Source organism: Panthera tigris, chromosome B4 (assembly GCF_018350195.1).
Source record: "Panthera tigris isolate Pti1 chromosome B4, P.tigris_Pti1_mat1.1, whole genome shotgun sequence".
Taxonomy (NCBI): Eukaryota; Metazoa; Chordata; class Mammalia; order Carnivora; family Felidae; genus Panthera; species Panthera tigris.
Window position 1 is genome coordinate 18723871 of NC_056666.1, and position 25531 is coordinate 18749401.

The 25531-nt window shown below is 35.5% G+C and overlaps 1 protein-coding gene across 4 annotated transcripts in view; it reads left to right on the forward strand.

Moving 5' to 3' along the window:
- PLXDC2 (plexin domain containing 2) overlaps positions 1-25531 on the forward strand; it is a 446499-nt gene that overhangs the window by 362091 nt on the left and 58877 nt on the right. For all 4 annotated transcript variants that reach the window (XR_006219664.1, XM_015537188.2, XM_042991189.1 and 1 more), the window contains exons 10-12: positions 13505-13565; positions 21931-22081; positions 23050-23088. Coding sequence is in view for 3 of the 4 variants with exons in the window: in XM_015537188.2 (XP_015392674.1) it covers positions 13505-13565; positions 21931-22081; positions 23050-23088 (251 nt within the window). In the remaining variant the exon portion in view is untranslated. The remainder of the gene's footprint in view (positions 1-13504; positions 13566-21930; positions 22082-23049; positions 23089-25531) is intronic.

Here is a 25531-nt window from a genome sequence, read left to right on the forward strand (position 1 = left end):
CTTGTGAAGGACGGAAGGTTGTAGGGATGAAGAAAAAATAAATAAATGCTAGGGCTGGAATTTCTTCTGTAGGGTTCTATGCCTAGTGTTAGCACATGCAGCTTTGTCAAGTAATCCAAAGCAGATGGCCACCAGGACAGGGGAAGAAGCCCTTCCCTTGCCTACCAAAAGGGTCTTAATAGCTTATTTACACTAAAGTCTTTCAACACTTACTTGAATAGTTTGTTGCAACAGATACATACAAACTTTCCTTTAACAAGTATTGAGGTTATATTTGTGCAAAGTGCACGATTGGCAAGATAAAGTCCTCAGAAAAAATAAGTAAATAAAAACCATGAATTAGGAGAAGGTAATAAAATTAGCACACAGAGTTCCAATGTGGAAAAAAAAAACCAAAAGATTTGTGAGTAATCCTTTAAAACTGCATACAGCAAAAATGGTGTATAAAGTGTTCATTTCTTATAGGAAAATCGGTCCTGTATCGCTTTTTTTCCGTGTCAAGTTTTATACTCCTATATCAAAGATGGAGTATAAATATAAAGTGTTAATATAAAGGGGTGTGCTCAGACTCATGCACTCAGTCTACGAAAAGAGGCAGTAATCCTCGATGCCATATTTCAAAAGCATGGGCATAAAATATTTCAGAGACTTAAATTTCAGTATACAAGCATAAACTTAGATTGTCTAAAACAACAAAATGAGCAAAGATACCCACACGACAGAGAGAAATTACAAGAAGTCTTGACTGAAAAGGCTGATCGTAGTCGAACACAAAATTTGTAAATAAGAGAGGTCCGTGAAGTGTGACCATCAGGTACATTTCCAAATAACGACATACCCACTTTTCTCAGGACAGACGGGCCTATGCCTGTTGACCCCATGCACCATTTCTTTCTCCCTCCCTCTCTCAAAAGCGTAGCTGTTGTCCCATAAATTGTATGGTCAGCCTACCTAACACCAAGCTCTAGGAGTCCTTGTGGCTGCATTTGTATAATCAGGACATGAGGCAGAGATGGAATTCCTACATTAGTTCAATTATTCTCCATAAATAATTAATTATTCTCCATAAAGGAATTCCTGTGACAGAGACCAAATGGCCTGCAAGCCTGAGGTATTTATTATCTGGCCTTTAACAGGAGAGGTTTGCCAGATAAATGGAGGACATACTACAAATACGTTTAATGAAAAAAAAAGTAAAATATGTATTCCTAATACATTGCTTTGGAAGAAAGTATTGACTATCTGGTCATATAACTGAAGTAACAGCGACACTGAGATAAATGAGATAATTCTAATGATTATCACCTAAGGAAACACGGGCAGGAAATAAAGGACCAGGTCAAACTAACATCCTAGTGTTTTAAAATGAATACTAAAAAAGATTTTTAAGACATTGAATTGGGGCGCCTGGGTGGCTCAGTCGGTTAAGCGTCCGACCTCAGCTCAGGTCATGGTCTCACAGTTCGTGGGTTCGAGCCCCACATCAGGCTCTGTGCTGACAGCTCAGAGCCTGGAACCTGTTTTGGATTCTGTCTCCCTCTCTCTCTGACCCTCCCCCACTTGTGCTGTGTCTCCCTCTGTCTCAAAAATAAATAAACATAAAAAAATTTTTTTTAAAGACATTGAATTGATGGGTCTGTGATCTGGAAGAAGAAGATGAAGATTCAGGTCTAGATATCCATTCTGTGTATGTTTGCATAGCTTTTGCCATAAATATTTTTTATCGGGCTTAAAGGGGTGTGCTCTGAAATACTGTCACTTTCATTAAAAGCAAATCTGAAGGAGAAAAAACTACGTATCCAAGAATATTTCTGTTAACATAAGGTGACACTAATTGTATTTTATGAAGCAGAAAATTGCTTCACACCCAAATTCTTAAAATCCTTCTTTTTTTTGCTGCCTTTAATAAGACATAGAACATTTGTACACATGAGCTGCATAAAACTCTAATAGAATTAGCATTTAGTAATTTGATATTTTATATGCCTGGCAAATCTGATGTAGAATAAGGCAAGGAAATAAGGAAGCAGCACACTGTTTTATGACTGGAATCATTCCCTAAAGTGAAATGAATTTACTAATACATTGTTGGTAATCTAGAAGGACCAAGTGCAATCTTAGAAACAGACCTTTCCAGGTGAGCTCACAGATTTATAATGAGGAGAGAATAAAAAATTTTAAAAGAAAACAAAGTTCTATATTCTAAAAGCCTCTGCTTAACATATACATAGTATTTTATATAACATATATATACATCTTTCAAAATTCTCTCACATGTACTTTTTTTCACATGTATTTTTAAAATAATAAGAAAACCCATCTTGTATAATATTGCGGCAAACCCTAGAAGTATTCAAGTGTTTCCACCAAAATCAATTTACTTTTACTTGGAATAATCACACTTAAGACTTTAGAGGATGATACTGAATTTACCATGAGCTGAATATACGAATGGAGAAATATAATGTTCTTTAACCAAAATAAATAGATGAAATGGAACAATGACACTTTTCAAGGTTGACTGATTAATATAAATTAATGAATTTGGACCACTACAGGTGTATAAAAGCTATTCTAATTTAGCTCAAATCCTGGAAAAGTTATCTCACAAATATAATATTTTTTGAAGAGTAAAAGTGCATTATCCAAAAATCATTAAACAAATCCTTTTAAGAAACAGTGTTCTGCTGGTCATTATAAGACTCACTCAGGCACTATCATCTGATATTATAATGCCTTAAATTACATCTTCTAGAGGCATACAGAGAGAAAAAGAAAAAAAATGCTTCTCTGGAGTTCCTGTCAATGTTATGTTATCATATTTTACATGAGCTCACAGTACTTGTCTGAAAGATTTAATTACATTGTAAAATACAGTGATAACAAGCCTAGATTAATTAATGGGGTGAGGTATACAAATGATTAAATAAAATTATTTTCAACCTTTTTCTTCTCAAGCAGGAGAAACAGTTTTGAAAAATGAAACTCCAAATACAAAACAGATAAAATTATATCTGGTAGAGGTTTCACAGCCATGCCTTCCCAACTCCTTCTCACCCATGACATCAGACAGTGCAGCCCTCTCCAACACTGAACCCTGGACTCTGAGCAGAACTTGAAAATCTGTGATTAATGCAGGTTTTCCTACTTAGAAATGCTAACCTTCCTAATGCAACCGTTCTTTCTACAGGTCGTTTGCAAGGACCCAAATCCACTGTGATTAGAAACACTTTATCTCTTATGCAATGAAAGAGAGAGAGAGAGAATATGAGAGAGAGACGGGCATTTATTTGGATCAGTTTATTGGTTAGTCTTTCTGAAGAAGTGGTGACAAACAGAATGGTCTCTTGTATCCGTTATAGTCCTTTCCTAAGCGTTTATGGTTCAGAACGGGGGTAAAGTTCATGCTATGGTTCTGAGAAAGTAGAAATACCACCTTTATCCCACCTCTCTGCAAATGTTAGCATCCTAAGTAAAATTCTGAAGCTATTTATATATCAAAAGTTAAATTAGGATAAAGACCTTTTTTTTCTTTCATTCTTTTTTTTTTAATGAGTCAATTGGCTCATCAATGGGATTTCTAGTTCCTTGCCAGAGTCTAACTTTGCTATCTTGCCAGAACATGGGTGACTTGATCCATGCATCGTTGATGTTCCTAAGGAAGACAGACAACTCTGAAAGACCAGGAGGCCATTAATCTGAGCACCATGGAATAAAAATTTGTTGGCGAAAGGATAGCATTTTACAGAAGCACAGCACGCCTAAGCCCCCAAGACTTTATGTTCCTTTTCCCGAGCCAACAACAAAGTAAAAGTCACTGCTCTTTCTGTCCACCTTTATGCATTTGAAAGTGCCATTTAAGTATAACATTTGGTATGAAGTCAAGAAGATTTTTAAAAGGGCGTGAAAAATTGGAATCCTTGAAACATCCAGGAGTTTTATTTGTGACTATTGGCTTCAGTGGCTCGCAGCCAGGAGGAGCAAGCTTTTTTTCTTTCCCTCAAGATTCAGCTCTCACTTCTGTTGCACCAAGATAGCAAAGTTGAATGTTTGGCAAGGAATTTTAAATTCTGAAAAAATTCATGCATCCTGAAGGGATTTCTCCTCTTTTTTTTTTTTTAAGAAGCTAAAAAAGAAGTGGCTAAAGAAGCTGGGTCAGGACTTGGAGAATATCCTATAGATTTTCAATTATATGTTAGATTACAGTGTCTTTTTTTCTTTCCCAATAAGCACTTTTGACCAGGGCTAGGTTCCATGGAGGGTAAAAAAAAGCATAAAATAGCTTACGTTTTTTAGGCACCTGCTGTGTCAAACACCAGAAGAGCTTCATCCATATTATCCCATTTAATTCTCGCTGAAACACAAGGAAGGTTGATTTTACAGAAACCAAATCTCTGGTAATTACTTGCCATGGCTCAGAGTCAAGGTCAGAGTCAAGCCCTGAACCCAGTTTTGTGTATGCGGTTCTAAAACTCGTGCTCTTCCCACGAAATAATATAACCATAACTTTTTGCAGTATTCAAATGCAAGTCATTGTGAGGAGGATTGCCAGGTTAGGGTGAGTACCTGACAGTGTGTGAAAACACGTCAACTATTAACTTGCTCCGACACTGTCGGTGACCTCGACTTTCCTCCCCTGTTTTTCCCCATTATAGCCATTTTAAATGAAACAATGTTGCTGCGGTTTTTTTTGGGCAGTGTCTCAGCCCGTTGAAAATGATTAATCAAGTTATCAATTATTAATATTCAAGTCGAGAGGCTCCATTGCTCTTAGCGCCAGGATTCAGAAAGAGAGTTTAGTAAGGCAAAGGAAGTTCTCGTTTCTAATGTCATACAATGTGCTGTGCTCCCAGTTTTTCTGGGAAGTGCTAGTATGATGTCCAGATACAAGATCCCAAAGCTGCACATTTAGTTGGGTGGAATATACCATTGTTTTTTTAAATGGAATGCGTACATTCTAAAAGCTGTAAAATTATTGATTTCACGGTTGGAAATAATTACCAAGAAATACAATCTCTCTTTTCTAAAATAAAAATCACATGACATCTTATTCGTGCATATGTCATTTGAGGAAACAAACTGAAACTATTTGTCTTAATAGCCTTCCTTCAATTACCATTTCCCAGCCTCAGATTATCATTTATCTTCTTTAAAGAGTGATGGTATTTCCAAAGGAGTTGAAAATCTTTCATAAATAAGGAGCCAAACTGTCAAAACGTGTTTTTGGCCAGACTCAGATTAATTGCGAGAGCCGTATTTAAGATCAATCAATGAAGAAATATTGCCTTCATGGTGCTGGGGTAACAAGTTTGATCTTAAACGTCAATAACCCCTGGTAAACTGAAGACTTCATCTTTAACTGTGTAACCTTTACTGGATAACAAATGTGTCATCAGGCAAGGTGCTCTAACCTTGATTGCGCTTGGGAAAAGGAACCAGGCACTTCCCTCAGGAGGCAGCATGGGTTAGATCTCATAGAAGGGAAAACACCAAGGAAACCCCACTGGCTACTCTCGTCTTCAAATCCTAGAGCAGGCTTCTGAAACTGACCATGTGGACAGATGCTCTAGGACTATCGATGTCTGCTTTCATTTAGTAATATGTACTAATCCCAGGGTTTTAAAAAGAGGAATACCTCCAGTAGCCTGCAATTTCCACCCCACTTAGAAAGTTGACCCATTTAACTCTACACATTTAACCCTAAGATACCCTTTGGGTTTTAGTGGATTTTGTCATTCTTCAGTAAAAGCATTACTTTTAAACTTTCCAAAATTATGATGTATATTGCTTTGTATCTCTAATGAGGGTTGTTATGAGTCTCGGCCGTTTACTAATTCTTCTGTAATCTGGTGGCTGCCTTGTTTTTGCCTCTTAATCAAGCTACAAGTTGACTTCTCATTTTACTTTGCAGTTCTATAGGAAACACACACAGCAGGAAGCAATTTACGATTTGAGAGTCTCCCAAAGCTTCACTTTCTAGCGTACTAACTTCTCCTTGCCTCTTCAACGGCACAGTGCATTGTTGATTAGAAGTGGTGAGAGTAACCGTTTTGTGTTGTTTCTGATCTTGAGAAGAAAGCATTCAGGCTTTCATCATTATGTGTGATGTTAGCTATAGATTATTCATAGATACTCTGTACTATTTAGGAGTACAGAATTTTAGAACCCAAGAATCAAAACCCCCAGAATTAAAATAATGAAAACATAGCCAAATAATAAATTTATTCCATAGTTCAAAGATATATATTAATGCTGTTAAGAGCGCTAGTAGCAAAAATCACTTGCTCATCTTGGAAAATGATGGGAAAAATATTTGATAAAATCCAACATTTCTTTCCTAAGTAAAAAAACAGACTGACATAGAAGGATGAGTATTAATACAATAATAAATATTATTTCACAACCATGAAAAAAATATACTGAACATTGAAGCCCAGAGACATTCCAGTTCAGATAAAGAAGAAAGCAAAGATGTGACTGTTACTATTTTGTAATAGAACTCTATATTTCTGGTTAATGCACAGAGAAAAGAAACATAAATATAAGACATGGCTATTGGAAAGGGGAAGCAACATCATTATCTGTAAATAAAGGTACCAGTTACACAATAAGTACACAGAAATCAATAACTTTCCATGTCAGAAATAACCACTTAGAAAATGCAATGATTAAAGCCCTTTAACAGTAGCAAAATTAGATAAAATAATTACTAACAAATTTAATATGTAGTCCCTATATAAGGAAAAAAAATAAGTTTGATGAGGCACTTAAAAGAACACCTGAAAAAACATTTTAATGGATGGAAAGCTAGAATGTAGTAAGATGTCACTTATTTCCATATTCTTCCAAATTCACAATAGGACTGTTATTTGGAATATGAGACTGTGATTGTAAAAATCACAGAGAAGAATAAATGAGTGAAACTACTCAAGAAATAATATAAATAAGATCAGTGATGGAACAGTTACACTATTAGGTGTTAATCATGATATAAAACCATAATGATGAAATCATTATAGGAATTGTACAAGAAAGAACAAAGCAATCGATGGAAAGGTATACCATTTCAGAAGTAGACATTAGCATATGAGTTTATTATGTGAGAAAATGTGCAGTTCCAAACAATGGCTAAAGATCTAGTCAACAAATGATCCTGGGACTCTCAGCCACCTGTATTAATAAAATTTGTATATTTGGATGTGGTTCTTTATACCATGTATCAAAATAAATTTAGAATAGATTAGAGAATTAAAACTAAGGAATGAAATAAATAATGGACTAACTAAAAGAGAGTATGGCAAACTTTACTTAATGCCAAGTCAAGTAGTAAGGCCTTTCTGACCCTAAAAGCAAAGAAAGAAACCTCGCAAGGAAAGGTTGAAAAGCAAACATTGCAATGTAAAAATACAAACTGTTTCCTGTAAAAAAAAATCATATTTAGAATAGGAAGGTGAATAACAGACAGGCAATATATCTAACAGAGTTTACTGCTCTCAGTTCATAGAAATCCTGTAAAAAAAAAAAATGAATAACATAATCAAATAAAATAAGGAAAATAAATGAATATACTGTTCAAAAATTTAGAAATACATAGAGCCAGTAAACATGTTTTAAAAGTTTATCCTCACCTGTAATGGAAGAAATGCTCACTAAAGTAAGATATATCATTTTTAATTTATCAAATTGCAGAAAGGATGATGATGAATATTTTTATAAGGTTTAAAATGACATGGGTATTCTCATATGTAGGTTGAATAAATTTTTCATAAAGCCATATGATGGAGTATATGCTGTCATTAAAAATAAACTCTCAAGGGATATTTACAGACATGGAAAAATGCCCAGACTCTGTTATTACTGTGGAAAAGCAAGCTATCACATGTTATGATTCCAATTTGATTAATACATAGGTGTAAGTAAATATATATTCAATAAAGACTGGGTGGGAAATAAAATTAATGATGATTTAGCATTGGATAACACCTACTCTGCCACATGTATGAAAGACAAAATTATGGATATTAGATATCAGACAGGACTTGAACCCAGTTTTCCATCTGAAACTCCTCTACAAAACAAAATGTCTGCATTTTGCGGATCGCTATTCTTATTGGCATTGGATTATGGTTCTGAGCTGCCCCTAATATCAAGAGCTTTCATGAAAGGACAACAAACTCCACATCCTTGCATATTAGAATGATGTAAAATTTCATAATTTGCCTTACAATACTGTCTCTAATAGATTACTGTGTAGTTAGATTCATCTGTCATTCCCAGAGCTCTATGCAATGAGTGGTTCAGGCATGAGAATTCTGGAAAATTTTAAGATCAGGTTTCTCAATTTTAGGAGAAGTGGTTTTAGAAGTGAAATCATCCCTCTCATGCTTGAGGCAATTGGGAACGACAAGAATGACCCATATGGGATATAAAATATGATTTTTTTTACTATTTTTTAATTGAGAATAATTATTATAATCAACATTTTCAATTTTATGACCTAGTTTTCCAATTAAAGTTTTTATATTTCAAAATAAAATAATTTCCTCATCTCTTACAGCTCCATACTACCTATCACCTATTTTATCTAATGATAAAGTGTCTTATTAGTTATAACCATATAATTATAAGCTGAAATTATAAGCTGAAATGTTTCTGCTTTTTTAAAGCAACTTTCCATGTTTTGAGGCTGGAGGATCATTTTTTACACTTTTGAAGACTGTGGCAAGAAAATTTATTAAATATACAATTGAATTTTCCATTAAGATAGCACACTCTGTCAAATACACATAAAGCTGCAAGGACCCTTTAAATCATGAGACAGCTTGATGAGGCATTTGCTCTAGTTTTCAGATCTTTATTTTACAGATCCTTATTCTTATATAATAATCTAGAACAGAGGCCAGCAAACTACAGAAAATGGGCCAAATTTGACCCACTTCCTGTTTTTATAAATAAAGTTTTATTGGAACACAGCCACACCCATTCTTTAGGAATTTGTGGCTGCTTTTGAGCTACAAGGCAGAGGTAAGCTGGTAGAACAGAAACTGTATATAGCCTGCAAAGCCTAACATATTTACTCTCTGGTGCTTTTTCAAGAGAACATTCGCTGACTCCTGATCTAGAAACTGACTCCTAACCAAGTCTTAAGATTCTGTGAAGTTTCTTTCCTAAATTCTCTTTTGCAGATGTTTCATCTCAGTGGTGGAAAGGCACATGTTTAACTGTGCAGCAAGAGATGCGCTTCATTCTCAGCCTTTCTGTATACATTCTCACACTTACTCTATTTCCTTTGCCTGAATGTATTACCCTTGCAAAATGAGTCATATTTCTGAAACCCTTTCTATAGAACTGAGATGAATTAAAGATGAGATTTACTCTTTAATCTCTTGATTGGTTACCAAGCCAGGAGAGTATTGTGTGTTTTCTAGGCTGCCTTATTTAATGGGGTTCACTTAACACGGTTCCTGGGTCCTTTGAAATCAGCACCCCATTGAAACTGTGTGGAGAATAGTACAATCAATTTGAAGTGCAGGTCTCTATCAATTTGTTTTAGAATTAAGTAATGCTGAGAAGAGAGGAATAACTTGAAAATAAAAACATTGGAAACCCATCATAGTTAGGAGCTCAGACTTTATTGAAATCAATTTTTGAGAAATATTTGCAAAACCACGTCATCTCTATTTATAAATATTGGATAAAGATTTGACCCATGTTTGAGAGCAACTTAGATGTTCTCTCATAAGATTCTGTAATACTAATTCCCAAAGGTGATGATGAAGGACTTTAAGTATACAACACATTTCACATTGATGTGGGACACAGAATTAACTCCTACACATTTTCCAAAATGCTGACTCTAAAATGAGAATCTCACTTACTCATTTTCAACAGTTGTCGACCTTGCTGCATGTTTACTTCAAAAACATATAGGGGGATTAAAAACAGCTGATATTTGCTAAATGTTGACTATGTACCAAACACTACTTTTAGCCTGTACATAACCTCCCTTACCTCATTTTACAGATGAGGAAACAAGCTTAGATAGGAAAAATAACTTGCCTAAGGTCTCACTCCTGTTTTGTGCCCAAGCCACCACTCTAACTCAAGCAGTTTGACTCCAACCCCTCTTTGACCCATGTACCCCTGAAGTCTAAAATGAACTAAAAGCAGCCAACTGGAGTGTAAGAATAGACACTAGTGTTTGATTTTGGGGGAGGGCCCTGAGAAAGGGTTGCTGACTCTTCTGAGTGGGAAAAAGAGATGCTTCTTAGAAGAGATAAGCTTAAGTTGAATTGGATTTACTAATTAGAGACAAAGAAGGTATTCCAGACATAAGTAATAACATGTTCAAAGGCAGAGCGATGAAAGAACACAGCACATTCAGGCAGGGGCACCAAGGGGCATGAGAACAGGTTGTAGAGGATGGGTGGGAGGGTAAGAAGGTGCCTGCCATATCAACATTTCATACAGGAAGTCCACGGCTGTGAAATTTCAGTGTAGTAAGCATCACCTGGGGTGCTCATTTGCAATGAAAATTGCTGGACCCAAACTGCCAGAGAATCTTATTCTGCTACATTGAGGAATTTGCTTTCAACAGGAATTCCAGGTGATTCCAGGGTAGGAGAGAGCCTCTTTGTGAACACTGTTAAGAATGTCAGGAAATCAATACGCTGGAGCATGATATGGTTAATATCATTGGATTTTAGAAAAAACAACGCAGCGGCTCAGTGGAGAGAGGAAGGTGTTCTTAAAAGGGATATTTAGGTTTTGGGCTTTTTTTTTTAAGAATTCAGAGATAATGTAAGGGTGGTTTTCTTAGTGATTTGTAACAAACACACACATGCCTACATACACATATAATATACCCTTTTGTTTATGTAATTGCTTGTGGATGCAATATAGATTACTAGGTTTGACAAACTACTAAGAAGTCAGCGTCCATTTGTGCTCATTTTTAAGGCACTGCAAGTTACAAAACTGCATGGGCTTTTCAAGTCAAATGTTTTTGTGTTTTGCCATTCTCAATCCTTCGTACCCTAGCAATTAGTAAACTGCAGATCAGTTAATAGGGAATCAATTGTGAATCAATGAATGAATTTCTTAACTGAATCGTATATTTTCAGTAGGACCTAATTTCACACAATATAACTGGGGGCTTAGTTAATAAATCAAGCAAAATGCAGTGTTCCTGCACTTTTCCTGGGATTAATTTAACAATTTAAAGGGCTACTTACTTAAGATGAAATTTCAGTTGACCTGTAACTTAAGATCTGGTAGTGCCTAGTTAATATATAAGGTAAAAGTTATTAATTCCCACTGGCTTTGAATACATCTAGAAGAGGTAAGTGAATACATTTTAAAAATTATCTATTCCATTTGCTTACTTATAGCTCTCAAAATGGCTTGTGATCAGGTGACTCCCAAAATATGTTTTTTTAGAAAATCAATAATCCCCATTGCAAAAGAGAATGTCAGTACGCGTTTCAATATTTAAACAAACGTGAAAGAAAAAAGGAGAAGAAGAACAGTCATCTAATTCATCTGGAATTAAACAGACTCCAAATGTCAAATCTCTTTGGGTAACCGGAGATGGCCTTGACCAACAAGGGATTCTCAAACTTGGGATGGCAAATCACACACTGATGTTTATTCCACACTTAAGCTTATTCAACACAGATGGTAGGCATAAAATAGCTGAGCTCTAATGGATCGTGTCTGGGCAAAATGATAGATATGGTCTTCTTTGTTGACAGAGATGTTTTCACATTCCACTTGAATTAAATTATGCTCATCCATGCCATGGTACATAATCTCTGGCAAGGATTCTTAGAAAAAGTCATCATGTGAACTCATCACAAAGCAAGTGAAAAAAAAGTTGCAGAATAGTACTATAAGAAAATATGACAAAAGTTGAATGCTGTCCATTTATTTTGAAAAATGTGTAAGTGTGTATGTTAATATTTATCAATAGGGATTCATATATCTTATATATAAATATATACATAGATATTGAAATTCAGGGGTTATGCAAATCCTTAATTTTAACAGACTAGCAAAAATACTTTGAATTTCTAATATGAAAAGAAATTATGTTTTAGATATACTAGGTATGATTTTATATGATACCAATCCTAGCTTTCAAATGTTCACAATCAAGTTTGGCAAATAATACATAAGCACATGAAATTTTATATAAAGGGGAAAAGTTAATAAAAGTAAAATGTGATCACAGCAGTTTTGAAGCTTTATCAGAATGGGCACCATATAGTAATTACTGGGTCTTAAAAAAAACAAATGGACAAAGAGGGAAGAAAATCATTGCAGTCAAGGAAGACAGTAGGAGTGAACAAAATCTTATTAACCCGGTGCTTGCTGAAATCGACCTTTTAGAGAAGACCTAATTGGAGTGTTTTTAGGAGTTCCCAAGAACATATTCAGGTCCATTGATTCAATGAAAGGACTCACAAAACTCTGAAGAGCTGTTATATTCAAGGTTCCCATTTGTTATAACAAAAGGATACAGATTAAAATCAATACAGGTGAAAGACACATAGGGCAGAGTCCACAAGAGACCAGGGACAAGCTTCTGGTTGTCTTCTCCCAGTGGAGTTGCACAGAAGGCACTTAATTTCCCCAGCAGCAAGTTGTGAAAACACACGCCCAAGTGTTGCCAACCAAGAAAGCCTACCCATGCTTTGGTGTCGAGGGTTTTTACAGAGGTCGGTCACGCAGGTATGAATTTCTTTGTGACTATTCTCATCTCTAGTCTCTACCCCCTCCACGAGGTCATGTTGATACAGCATGGTCCCAGTCTCCAGGTGAATCAAAACAGACACAAATCATATTGTTAGAATGAACTATCTTGCATAATCCAAGACCCACGATATACAAAGACACTCTTATCAGGTGGGATATTCCAAGGGCTTAGAGGTTTTCTCCCAGGAGCCAGACAAGGGCCAGTTCTTTCTTTGGAATGTGAGAGTTTCAACACCCCAAACCTGCTGAGTTAATCCTTTACTGCACAGTAGAGAGTTTGCATGACTGTGGGTTTTAAATTTAAAAAAAAAAATTTTTTTTTAGAGAAAACAGATAAAAAGACCCGAAATCCTAAAAAATGATGCCTGCAAAAAACTCGTGTATAACCACTGGTTTTGATGGTGAGAAAAAGAAAAAATGAGTGAAAAGAAAACTAACCTCATAGAATAGCAATTGGTTTTACCTTTGCTTGGGACCCAGGTGTCCTGCAGAGAGTAGTGGGCGTCAGTGGAGTAATTTGCTGCCATGAGTGATCCTAATTGCACAACTACCTGAGGAACGAGTCCTTACTCACCACCCCGTACATACCTCCCTGCTACTCCAGTTAACAGTTCTATAGAAGAAAGTTCATGTTAATGCTAAACTGAAAATTGGAGAATTAACTAACTTGCCAATCTTTTTCTTTTAATTTCTGCCCCGCACTCCGCACCCCGTATTTTCTTTTCTGAACACTGCGTCCTCTCCAAAGATGTTCCAGTGGATTTGACCGCCATCGGCAGGACTGGGTGGACAGTGGATGCCCTGAAGAGGTACATGTGCTTTATAACCACAGGATTCCTGAGACCAAGCTGTCCTATAGGGTTGCTACATCTTAATGAAAATGGCATCTAATTTAACAAAGATATCCAGCAATTGTTGGGTCCTTAATATATGCCACACAGGGGGCTTATCTCTTTACATGTATTATCTCGATTGATTCTCCTACCCTTCCTGTGACAAGGGAGCTCCCTTCCTGGGAGCTGTTATTGCCCCCATATTACCAAGGGGAGAAGAGGGAGGGGTGAGGGACGGGGGTGGGGAGGGAAGCCCTGAGGGAACAGAGTTAGGTGTGTGGCTAGGAAATAGAACCAGAATTTGAATCTCACAAGCAAAAGGCAGTTCTCTTAAACACTTGCAGCTTTTCTAAGATCTCGGAAGCCATTGTTCATCTTTTTTGCTCAAATAACAAAACCGATGGTCTGGAGGAAAAGACTGATTGCAGCAAATTGATGTAATATAAGTTAGAAATGGTATAACATGGAAACAGTAACTCCAAGGCAAGCCTGATAGAGACAGTGATGCAATGAAACGATTCAAGCAAGTGCATGCAATTGCAGAAACAGTTTTATCCTGTTCATAATTTTCTAGTGAATTGCATTTACATTGTCATTTCAGGTTATAAAGATATCCTATCAGGTTCACAAAGAAAAGTACTTGTTTTTTCTCCCTGTGTTAAGTGTTAGAGTGTGAATTTTGAATGAAGATTATTAGCAATTATACACGTTTTCTCATTCAGGAAAGCAAATCATGTCAAAGTGCTCTCTTTAAACTGTTAGGGGACCAATGGTTACTAAAGCCTTTTTTAAAAATTAAGGTTTTATAATGATGTCTTATAAATATCTTGAAACAAACATCTTTGAGAATATGCTTGAATTTTAAGTGCTGTATTGCCAACACAGCTTTCATCAACTCTTTGACATTCATTTGGGGGATTAGAGTGATATACACTAATCTATCTATTTCACTTCACTTACGGAACAACATCATTCAAAATGAAAGTAGATTCCTGGAGCCATAGTTGTATTTTCCAATTGATGTTTCTTTCATGTAGTCACATTTGCCTCCATGAAAACATGGCAGTTGAATAGCTGTAGTTGTGCAAAGATCAAAAGTGTAATTCAGGCATCTTACTTTTCTTGCCCACCATGAACCAAGGAAATAGGAAGAATCCATCTTATTTTAAACACCCCTGAATATATCCTAAGTATGTTCTGTGGAATGTGCTGAGCACTGAAATTACAAAAATTTAAAAAATGACCCCCTATTCCCAAGTATCTCAGAGTCAAGTACATTTTTTAATATCCAGTGTTTCCTTTCAATTATGTAATTAAACTGTCACTTACATTATATTAATTACATACATTTAATTATGGTGAGCAATTCTAACCTTCTTTTACAGGTGAGTAAACAAAGCCACCAACTGCAGTCCATCTTCTGTGCCTAAAACTAGAGTTAAATCTTTCTGATCCTATGAGATAAATTTACTCCATAAGTACAAATCCTAATATGAGCACTTACTATGTACTGTTCTAAGCACCAGTAATGTAAAAATGGAAGAAGTGTGTCCAACAGGTAGTTAGACCACTGAACCAAGGACTGCTTTTAGAGAATGACCTGGGTAGAGAGTAACTGTAAGGACATGGTCTTGTTAAGTAACATAAGAGAAGCCTTGCTTGAGGAGGAGATAATTCAAGATGATGCCTGAAGGTTAATAGAGCTAAGAAGAGGAGTGGTGAGAGATGAGATTGGCGAGGTCAACAGACCCCCAAGTGTGACAAGTTGAAGGAGTTTAGGCTTTATGCTAAAGGCAAGGGAAGTATGGAGGGTCCTCAAAAAATTAAGAATAGAACTACCATGTGATCCAGCAATTTCACTTCTGGGTATTTATCCAAAGAAAATGGAAACACTAACTCAAAAAGATAATAGCACCCCATGCTTATTGCAGCATTATTTACAATAGCCAAGATATGGAAACAACCTAAGTGTCCATCAGTGGATGAATGGATGAAGAAAATGTGGCATATACGTATGAATACACACACACACACACACACACACACACACACACACACACACACTGGAATATGATTTAGCCATAAAGAAAGAAGGAAATCTTGCCGTCTGTGACAATATGGATGGACCTTGAGGGCATTATGCTAAGTGAAATAAGTCAAAAAAGGCAAATACTATATGATCTCACTTATATGTGGAATCAAACAAAACAAAAACCAAAGGAAAAAAAACCATCGTGGATAGAAAACAGATTGATGGTCGAGTGGATGAAATTGGAGAAGGGATCCAAAAGGGACAAACTTCCAGTTATAAAATAAATACACCCTGAGGAAGTCATGTACAGTATGGTGACTTCAGTTAATAATACTCTATTGAGCGTTTGAAAATGCCAAGAGAATAAATCTTAAAAATTCTCATCACAGCAACAGCAAAAGTTTGTAATTATATGTGGCAACAGATGTTAACTAGACTTATTGTGGTGATCATTTCACAACATATAGAAATATTAAATCATTATGGTGTACACCTGAAACTAATATAATGCTATATGTATATATTATACCTCCATTAAAAAATAATGGCAAGGGAAAGGATTTTAATCAGGCCTTTTTGGAAGAATCACCCTAGCTATGGGGCGAATGATAACTTGAAGCAGGAGGCCGATAAATTGACTGTAGCTATAACCCAGCCAAAGATGCTGATGATCTGGCCTAAATCAGTGGGAAGGGTCATGGTGACCACAGCTGGGGTGGTGGAAGGATCCGAAGGTGGTTGGGTGAATGGAAATGAGGACCGTGAACGTGTTTTAAAATTCTTGTTATCCTTTGCTTTTAGAATATCTTTTTAACATTTTATAACATTAATGTACCTTTGAAAAACAGTAAGAAAATGAATACCCAGGATCATGCTACCCAATTTATGAACTAGATTATCCATGACTAGGAAGCTGGTTGTCTGTTCTGCTCCATTGCATCTGTGCCCTTCCCTATTAAAAATAAATAAAGCTATTTGGAATCTTTAACTTATCACTCAGAATTTTGTTTTATAACACTTATCCCTGTTGGTGCCCGTGATGGTGATCTATTCACTTTTATAGTTATATATTCCATGGTATTAATATGTCATTCATTCACTTACCAAATATTTATTGGGTGCCCATGATGTCACGGGCACTTTTTTAGGTACTGGAATAGGATGGTAAAAAAATAGTCTGACACAACAAAACACCAAATTCTGCCTTCCTGAAGCTTATATTCTCACAATCATGTTTTCTTCACTCAGTCTTATGGACATTTGTTTCAAGATTTTTCCTCTGACAAAAGCGCCTTGTGCGTGTCTCCTAAGTCAAATGTACACAAGTTTCTCTAATATTCCCAAAAGTGGAATTGCTGAATGTGAGTCAGACAAACGTTCAAATTTGAAAGATAATGCCAATTTTTTTCCAGTGTGTCCATGTACACGACCAGCACAACGCTGGAACTCTTACAGGTTCCCATTATTTCATGGTCGCTACGATCTTGATTTTGTCGGACTTCTTCATTTCTGCAGACCTACTCGCTATCTAATTTGGTATCTTATTGGGAACTCCATTTGTCTTTCACCAGTTATCAGCGAAGTTGAATCTATTTTCATATTCTTTTTGGCTTCTGTGTTTCTTCTTCTGTCTTTCCTCTTCTGTGAAATTCCTGTTCATGTCTTTTTGTCATTTTTCTATTGAGTAATTCTCTTTTTCTTTTTATTCTAGACCATAGGTCTCCATTGATTATATGTAACAGACATAATACATGTGATATATAACCCCCTTATAAAATTATCTTACTACTTTAAAAAATACATATCAAGATTCTTGGTGGCTTTCTACTTAAACAATCTTACCACCTATAAATAAAAGAGTTTTGCTTATTACTTTTTATACCTTTTTACTTTATTCCTTTTTACTTATTCTTTATACCTTTTTACTTATTTCTGCTGTGTTATTGCTCTAGCTAGTTTCTCTAGGTATATATATCTTCCCCAGATTTTGGATTCTCTTCATTTACTTCATTATTTTATTTAGTTAACATCTATTCTCAATCTAAGGTGTCAAATTAATCAGTCTTTTATTGTTAGTTTCTGGGTATATTATCTTGTTTAAGAAGCCCTTTCCTACCAAATTTTGTAGTCATTTTTCATGCATTTTTCTCTTAAATATCTTAAAGCTTTATCTTTTTTTACATCAAAGTCTTTATTCTATTTGGAATTGGTATCTGTGTATGATGTACAATGGGAATCCAATTTTGTGAGGAGCTTTCCCCTTTATAGATAATTTCAAGCACTGTGTGTTGAATAGTCCTTCCTTTTGGCAATTTCTTGCAAAGCCACCTCTTTCCTAGTTTCTACATAACCAGGGAGTTGTTTTCTGGGCTCTCTTCTTCTAATCCTCAATTTGTCAAAACCCTCACTAATGTCACGGTGTCTTAATTATCATCATCTCTTATAGAAATCTTGCTATCTATAGGACAAGTCTTACTTTTTCTTCTTCACAAGTATTTTGACTATTAGGGGACTTTTGTTCTTTAAGTAAATTTAGACTCAGTATGTCTAGATCTGTAATCAATCAACACGTTAATATGTTTATTGGATTTACATTGAATTATGAATTATAGCACATTTCCAATTTGTGAAAAGTTTTAAAATTTATTTTATTATTGACCTCAAATAATTGATTCAATTATTGTCAGAAAGCATATTCTGTATGATACTGATTCCTTAAAATTGGTTGGAACTTGTTCATGGAATAGTACATGGACAATTTGTACAAATTATCTGCGTGTTCTCTAGAAAAATGTGTGTTTTCTAACCGATCAGGCATCAAGTTTACTAAGTACTATTCAATCAGACTTTTCTCCATCCTCTTTATTTTTACCATCTGAACTCTTTGGAGATAGAGTTACCTTCTTATCACTTCCTTATATCTTTTAACCTCTTCTTTTATATCATCTACCTTTTTATTTCTCTGTGTTGCATCCTGGGGAGTTTCTTCAGATCAGTTTGCCAGTTTATTAAATCTGTCTTCATCTTTTTTGATCCACTATTTAACATATCCATTGAAGTAGTCATTGCAAAAAATGTATTTTTCATTTCTAAAATTTAAATTTTACCTTTTATTAAATCTGCCAAGACATTTTTATTGTCTGTATTACTAATTTTTAAACTTTATCTTTCATTCCTTAAGATATTTCATATATGATTTTTTGTCTGTCTTCTATTGGATGATCACAATATCTAAAGATTTTCATAGTTTAAATACATGGCTCATTGTTTTTGCTAACTTTGTCAGAGTGTGCTGCTTCTTTTTGTGTTTCTGTTTGTGTCCTTTAATTAGAATTGCATTTTTATTCGATTTTATTCCATGGGAATCCCTAGGACCTAAATAGATGGTGCTTTCTACCAAAGAATGTTTGATGATGAGAACCTGAGAGTTTTAGGGGATATCATATGTCCCTATTTAATATGTGAGGAGAGGTTTAGATTTATCTCCCCCATCTACTGCTGGCACAAGACTTAATCTCCTTGGAGAAATATTTATTTTTGACATGTTTTGCCCTATAGGCAAATTCTACTCTTTTACTTTGTCTCATGTATATTACTCCTACTCCATTGCACACAGCTTTTGCTTTATTTTGTTTTGGGGGAGAGACAATAGAAAGGTACTCTTGGAGATTTTCTTTGTGTCCTGCAAATCCTAGTAATGCTTTAAAATTCGTATTTTATCCAGAATCTCCTTGTTTTATAGAAGGAAGACCATTTAGAGTCCATAGTCTGCCTTTAGTGGTCTGAGCAAAACAATTCCAGGATGTTACCTTAAATATCAGGGTGTTTACTAATAGTATTCTTTTACAATAGAAACACAGGAGGAGAATAATATGTGGCAAGTTCCATTTCAGTCTTATTGAGTTGGAGATGTCTGTGATATCCACATGCATATGTTAAGTCAGTAGATGAATATTTGGGTCAGAAATCCAAGAGAGACATATGTAATGTTGGTATGGATTTATGTAAATTAATATAAAGATGTGAATTGAAATCATGGGTGTGGTGGAAATTGCTAGTGAGAATGCATATGGCAAAGAGATTAGTCAAGAAAGATCCATAAGAACTACCAACACACAACAGGGAGACAGAAGTAAAAGGAAATAAAGGAGTTGTTAGAAACCTATCAGAAGACTGGTGAGGAAAAATGTCACAGAACCCTGGGAAGTGGACAGGTGTGCCCCTCGCTATGAGATATCAAGAATATAGACAATTTCATGCATAAGAAGATATTAGGACCACCAGCATGAGAAGTTTCCAGTAAGTTGTATTGAGTAAAAACAAGATTCTTACAAGTGGGGAAAGTGGGAGTCTGCAAAGACCAGGACAGACCTATCTCTCTGGAAAGATGACTGAATGGAAGGGAAAGTGGGGAAATGTCAGGGTGTGTTGTAGAGAAGGAGGACTGAGTTTTTAAAGTAAGATTGGACATGCTTGAGTGTGTTTAAGCTCTAATGGGAACAAGGCAGTGGAAAACTCAAGATCGTAAACATTGAAGAGAAAGGATTGTATTAAATGAGCAAGTTCACAATGCCTGAGAAAAGTGGGCTGAGTTGGGCCACAGTAGAGGTTGAGAGAATAGCTATAAATACTGAGCCTCTTCCATTATAACAGAAAGGAAGAGGGGTAGGTCAGTACAGATTCAAGCAAGAATGCTGATTTGTAAAGAAATGTAGAGAATTCTTGCTTATGATTCTTATCAAAGAAATAAAAGTGAGCCCATGGAGTAAGATTGGGACAGGCATTATAGTTTTTGGTAGAGTGGAGTGGGTTTGAAATTGATACAGAGGACAATGGGAGAAGAGACCAGCAGAGTAGGACAGAGTTGCCGGGCAGCACGGAAGGCCTACTGAGGTGGTGGGAGGTAAATTTATGGAGCTCCCAGTCAGAGGCTGTGTGATCGTTCTCCAGCTGTTCATGGCTTTGTTGCAGGCAAGGAAAAGGCAGGTTTTTTACTCCATTTAGTATTGGGGGTTTTCTGAAAGGATGCTGTGGGAAAACAGATAAAACGGGGCAAGAGAAGTGAAGAAATTGAAAAGAGAGGTTGAAGTGATGGAAAAATAGGAGACTGGACTTTGTGCATAGTCAAAGGAGAAGCAGAATCTGAGTGAGCACATACATGGAGAGATTGGAAAGAGGACAACTGGATCTATGATCTCAAAACACAAACATCTCCAACTGCAGATGAGGGCCAGACTGTGGGGGCAAGAACTGATGTGGAGCTAGCAAGGGGATCATTAGGTCACTGGGGCTGAGAAGATGTGGGAACCAACAGTTGAAGATTGAATGACCCCTAGGATATTGGGAATTGCAGTGGAGAAGAAATCTGTATCTCACCCTTTGTAAAAGAGGAAGCCATCTCAGGAACTCTTGCTGAACTAGTAATAAGTGCCTTGTATTTCATTAATGCCAAGAGAAGTTTAAGAAAGGAATTTATTTAATAACAATTTTCTAAAGTGGGGTGACTACCACCCATGTGCAGACTGATTATCTTCTACCTGAGACCCTACCAGAGGGATGATGTCCTTTGGAGAACAAAGAGGTTGAGAGAGAAACACCAGCTTCTAAACCATAAAAGTTTGGGTGGTGGAAATTGTTGCTGGTGAATGTTGTAGGATTTATTTTTGTGGGCTATAAATAAAAATAAAATATATATCTTTTCCTGGTGTCTTCAGTCTAGCTCTGCTAGGGAGAAGTAGGCTAAGTGATTACATGAGGGCCATCCAATCTTTTGTTTGGGTGATTTTGAATATTTTGTAATAGAAAACAAAAAATTTAAATACTCATTCAGTGTGTGGTGGATTAGTTTTGAAACAATAAGGGAATATGGAGCACTTTACCAAATTTTTAGAACTTGGCATTATTGGTTTGAAGCGCCTTCTTCACATACCCAAGCATGTTTTAATTCTTGTCTGTATGAACATGTTTTTCTTCTTGTATGAACTTCTTCCTCATGACATCATGTCTTTTATATAGAGATTGATATAAGATTTAGGGCAAGATAAATAGTAGTATGAAAGATTAAGAACAGAAATGATGAAATCCAAATATCTGAAGATGGAAATGCTTTGTTACATCCAATTTTTTCTCATCTTTTATATACTTTGTAAATTATTAAAATCTATAAATATTGTTCTCTATAAAAAATAACGTATTCCTCATCTTGATATGAAAGCCCTTAATGCTTCACAGCCCAACTTCTTTGATGTAATTTTTTAAATACATGTGTGATCACTCTTAAATTGTTTTCCTATTTGTTTCTCTTATTAGTCAAAAGAGAAGATGTGTGAGAACACAGAGCCAATGGAAAGTTCTTCTCAAACCACCACAACTATACAAGCAACAACCACAAAATTCAGGGTCTTAACAACCACCAGAAGAGCAGCGACATCCCAGCTGCCCACCAGTCTGCCCACAGAAGGTGCTCTAGATATTTTTGCTTTTTTCTGAAGGAGGGGAAAGTCACTGCATTGACATGTACTGGAGTAGCTCTCTAGAGAGAAAGTTATCTTTTGGCAAACTGGATTTCTAAAGGACTTCTAAAGGGGAAAAGACAAAATTATTACAGAAGAAAAAGATGTGCTGGGATTCTTGTTACGTATGGCACCTTTTCTTAAGACTTAGATTTCATTAGTGATCTTGGCTACTTGTCCTCAATAGAAAAGAAATACAGACTTCCTTTTATATCGGTAAATTTTGTCGTAACTGAATTCAACATTTCAGTCACAGGAGAGAAAGGCAAAATGCATATAAAATGTCCAGTGATTTCAGCTTCTGAAAATAGATAATTCTATTTAAATGCCATTCTAATATTTACCTGAATACAGTCAGTAAAATATGTTGGTCTATAATCTGTAGAGGGACACTGTGTATGTCACAGAAATTGTCTTTGAAAAACATTTCCTCTGTCAGGGAAGACAAAACTACAAGAGAATATTGATGCAGGGGACGACTCATTGAGGGAAGAAGGTATATTAGCCAAAATATAACCACTTATTCTAAATGACACCACTAGGGAGAAATGTGAGACCAGTTGGCCAAGAGTAGGCTCTGATGGAGAAAAAATAGTCTTACTTATTTATGGTCATAAACCTGGCTTTCGTTTGAATAATAAATTAAACTTGAAACTTTTACTTTTAATTGAAATTTAATTGGATATTAAAAGTTAACTAAAGTTATAAAATGAGATGAGGAAGCTGCTAAATCATTTTATTGCTTTTGAAACCAGTGCTGCATTTTAATACATATTATTTTGGATTGTTATATAGCCTGTGAAGTATTTTTGAGGTTTGAATCCTCTGAGAAAGCATTAGGAGACAATGACTGGTCATCATATTTATGCCCCACTAAAATTTTTTTTGTTACAATAACTTTGAATTTCTCTTCCAGATGATACGAAGATAGCACTACATCTAAAAGATAATGGAGGTAGGAGTTGATACTTTTATTTTATAAATATTTTCAGATGCTAATTCATTTCATTCATTTATATATGAGAAAGGATTTGTGGGCTTCTAATACACAGTGAGATTATATTTCACTCCCTGTTGGTATTTAACATGGGGAGAATTCAATGGGTGGTTTGAAAATTGAAATGGTTTCAATGGTAGAATGAAATTCTAACCCTCATATTTGCCGATAAAACTATAGTATACCAATGACCAGTTATAACGTGAAAACTTATCCACACACCTTGCTCTCCTTTCTCGTGTACTGTTCCTTGGTTTAATTGTGTATTGAGTATCTACACAGAGCAGGTGTTGGGTTCAAATGTTTTCTTTTTTTTTTTTTCTCTAAGTTGACTACTCAACATTCTTTATAAATAAAATTAAGAATTAGACCAATATGGAAATATATTTTATAGGCCCTTCTGTCTCTTATGTCAAGCAGGGGACAAAAATTAAACATGCAAAAAAGAACTTTTAAGTAGTTGCATACTTCAGGTTTTTCTAAGACAATTTTTAGAGAAACCTATATTGATACTTAAAAATTTGAGGAAGAAAAGTTTTACCAAAATAAGATTGTGAAAGATATTGCCTAAAATTTTTGAAGACAGTTCTTTTTCTATTAAACTATGTTAGCTCAGATGTGCTTCTCTATCATAGCTTGCTGGATCTTGATAAAAGAGATTTTTTTATCAGCAACTGTTTATTCAACTCAGGAAGTGGCGGGGGAGGGGGGGGGAGGGGGGGACGGTGGGGCCTCTTCTTAGCAGCCTCTTTCATGTAAATGTGGCCCTACTGTGACATTGATCTAGACACAGTTTTACTTTTGCAGCCCCAGCTGATTTTGTAAGTCAAAATCCAATGTATACATTCTTAGGGATTTTTTTTTTAAGTAATTTGTAGAGATTAGTTTCTAAATTAGTCCAGGTTAAGTAACAAAAATACATCTATGTTTTCTTAGGTCACTGTATGATAAGATACATACTGTATGCATCTTTAATTTCATATCAATCCATTTGAAAGATAAGCTGCTTAGCCTCTTCATATATATCATTATTACATCAATTCTCCATTGTCTTGTGTCTGTATAATAGTGTTTTATTTCATTCATTTCTTACTTATCATAGTATTAATGCTATAAGTGGATAGCTTTACAGATGACCATTTGCCTGTATATACTTGCTAGAAATCAATTAAAATCTCAGCACTTGAAGGGCCTTTAGCAATCCCCCAGTTGAGAATTTCTCAGAACAGGACGCTGTTTAGTTTCATGTGAACATAAGTCCTAAATTTGGTGTTATGTTATTTTGAGGGAGGGAAGTGGGAGATAAATGAGTTGGAGGAGGAGTCGCCAAGAGGCTTCTGTTGTATTTGTTACATTTCATTATTAATTTGGGTAGTAGTTTCATGTGTGTTTATTATATTATTTCTATGCTGTCTCTTTTCTTTTTAATATTCTAATTATTTAGAATAAATATTCTGTAGTGCTAACAGAAAAAATCCTGTGGTCAAATAGGTATGAGATACTCTGGGTGAAAGAAAATGAAAGAGGTTTCTTTGCTAGAGAGCTGTTCAAAGCTTTTAATGTTCATTCATTTATTCATTCATTAATTCCTGCTGGATGCCTGCTAATTGGAGGGCATTGTCACAGGCTTGGATCCATGATAAGTGAATGAGATTTATAAATTCCCTGCTTTCGGGGAGCATGCATTCTAAAGAAATTTCAAGATGGCAATAAAGATTTAGTATCTGGCATTTCTCCATTATTTGGTCATAAAACCTTTTTATAAGTTGCATCTCATGGACTTAATGCTTTGCAAAATACACTTTGGGAAGTAGTTCCCTAGAATCTTACCAATTATCCTAAGGAAAATCTTTAGTTTTATTCAATGCATCAAGGGATCATAAAACTTTGAAGATTTTCTTAAAGCAGTGCATTAGAATACCTTACGATATTGAGAAACCAAGTGGAGTAAATTCCTGATGTAAATATAAGGTTTTTTTTTTTCTTTTCTGTCATACTGGAGAAGTTGACTGATGGATTTTCAGATGATATTTAGATCATTAATATGCAGCCACGAATCCATCAGGACTCCAAAATATCACAATAAGACTTTAATTGTGTCTATATACTGGAATTCTTTACATGTCTAGGATTGTTTGTAGGGCACTTTTTCTTAAAGTACAGTTGGAGCAGACCATCCTGGCCAGTATTCAGATAAATGTTCCTTCAAAGCAGTGCTTAAGGGAAATTACACATTACTTTTTATAGCACCTTCATCAAGATAGCATACTTGTCATTGTTTTTATCTTACCGAATTTGAAGATGCAGGAAAGATTGCCATTTTAAATCTAACTTGATCAGTTGATTAAACATATTGAGAATAGAATTCAGAATTGTCCAGCCCCTCCACATCCAGGTTAAC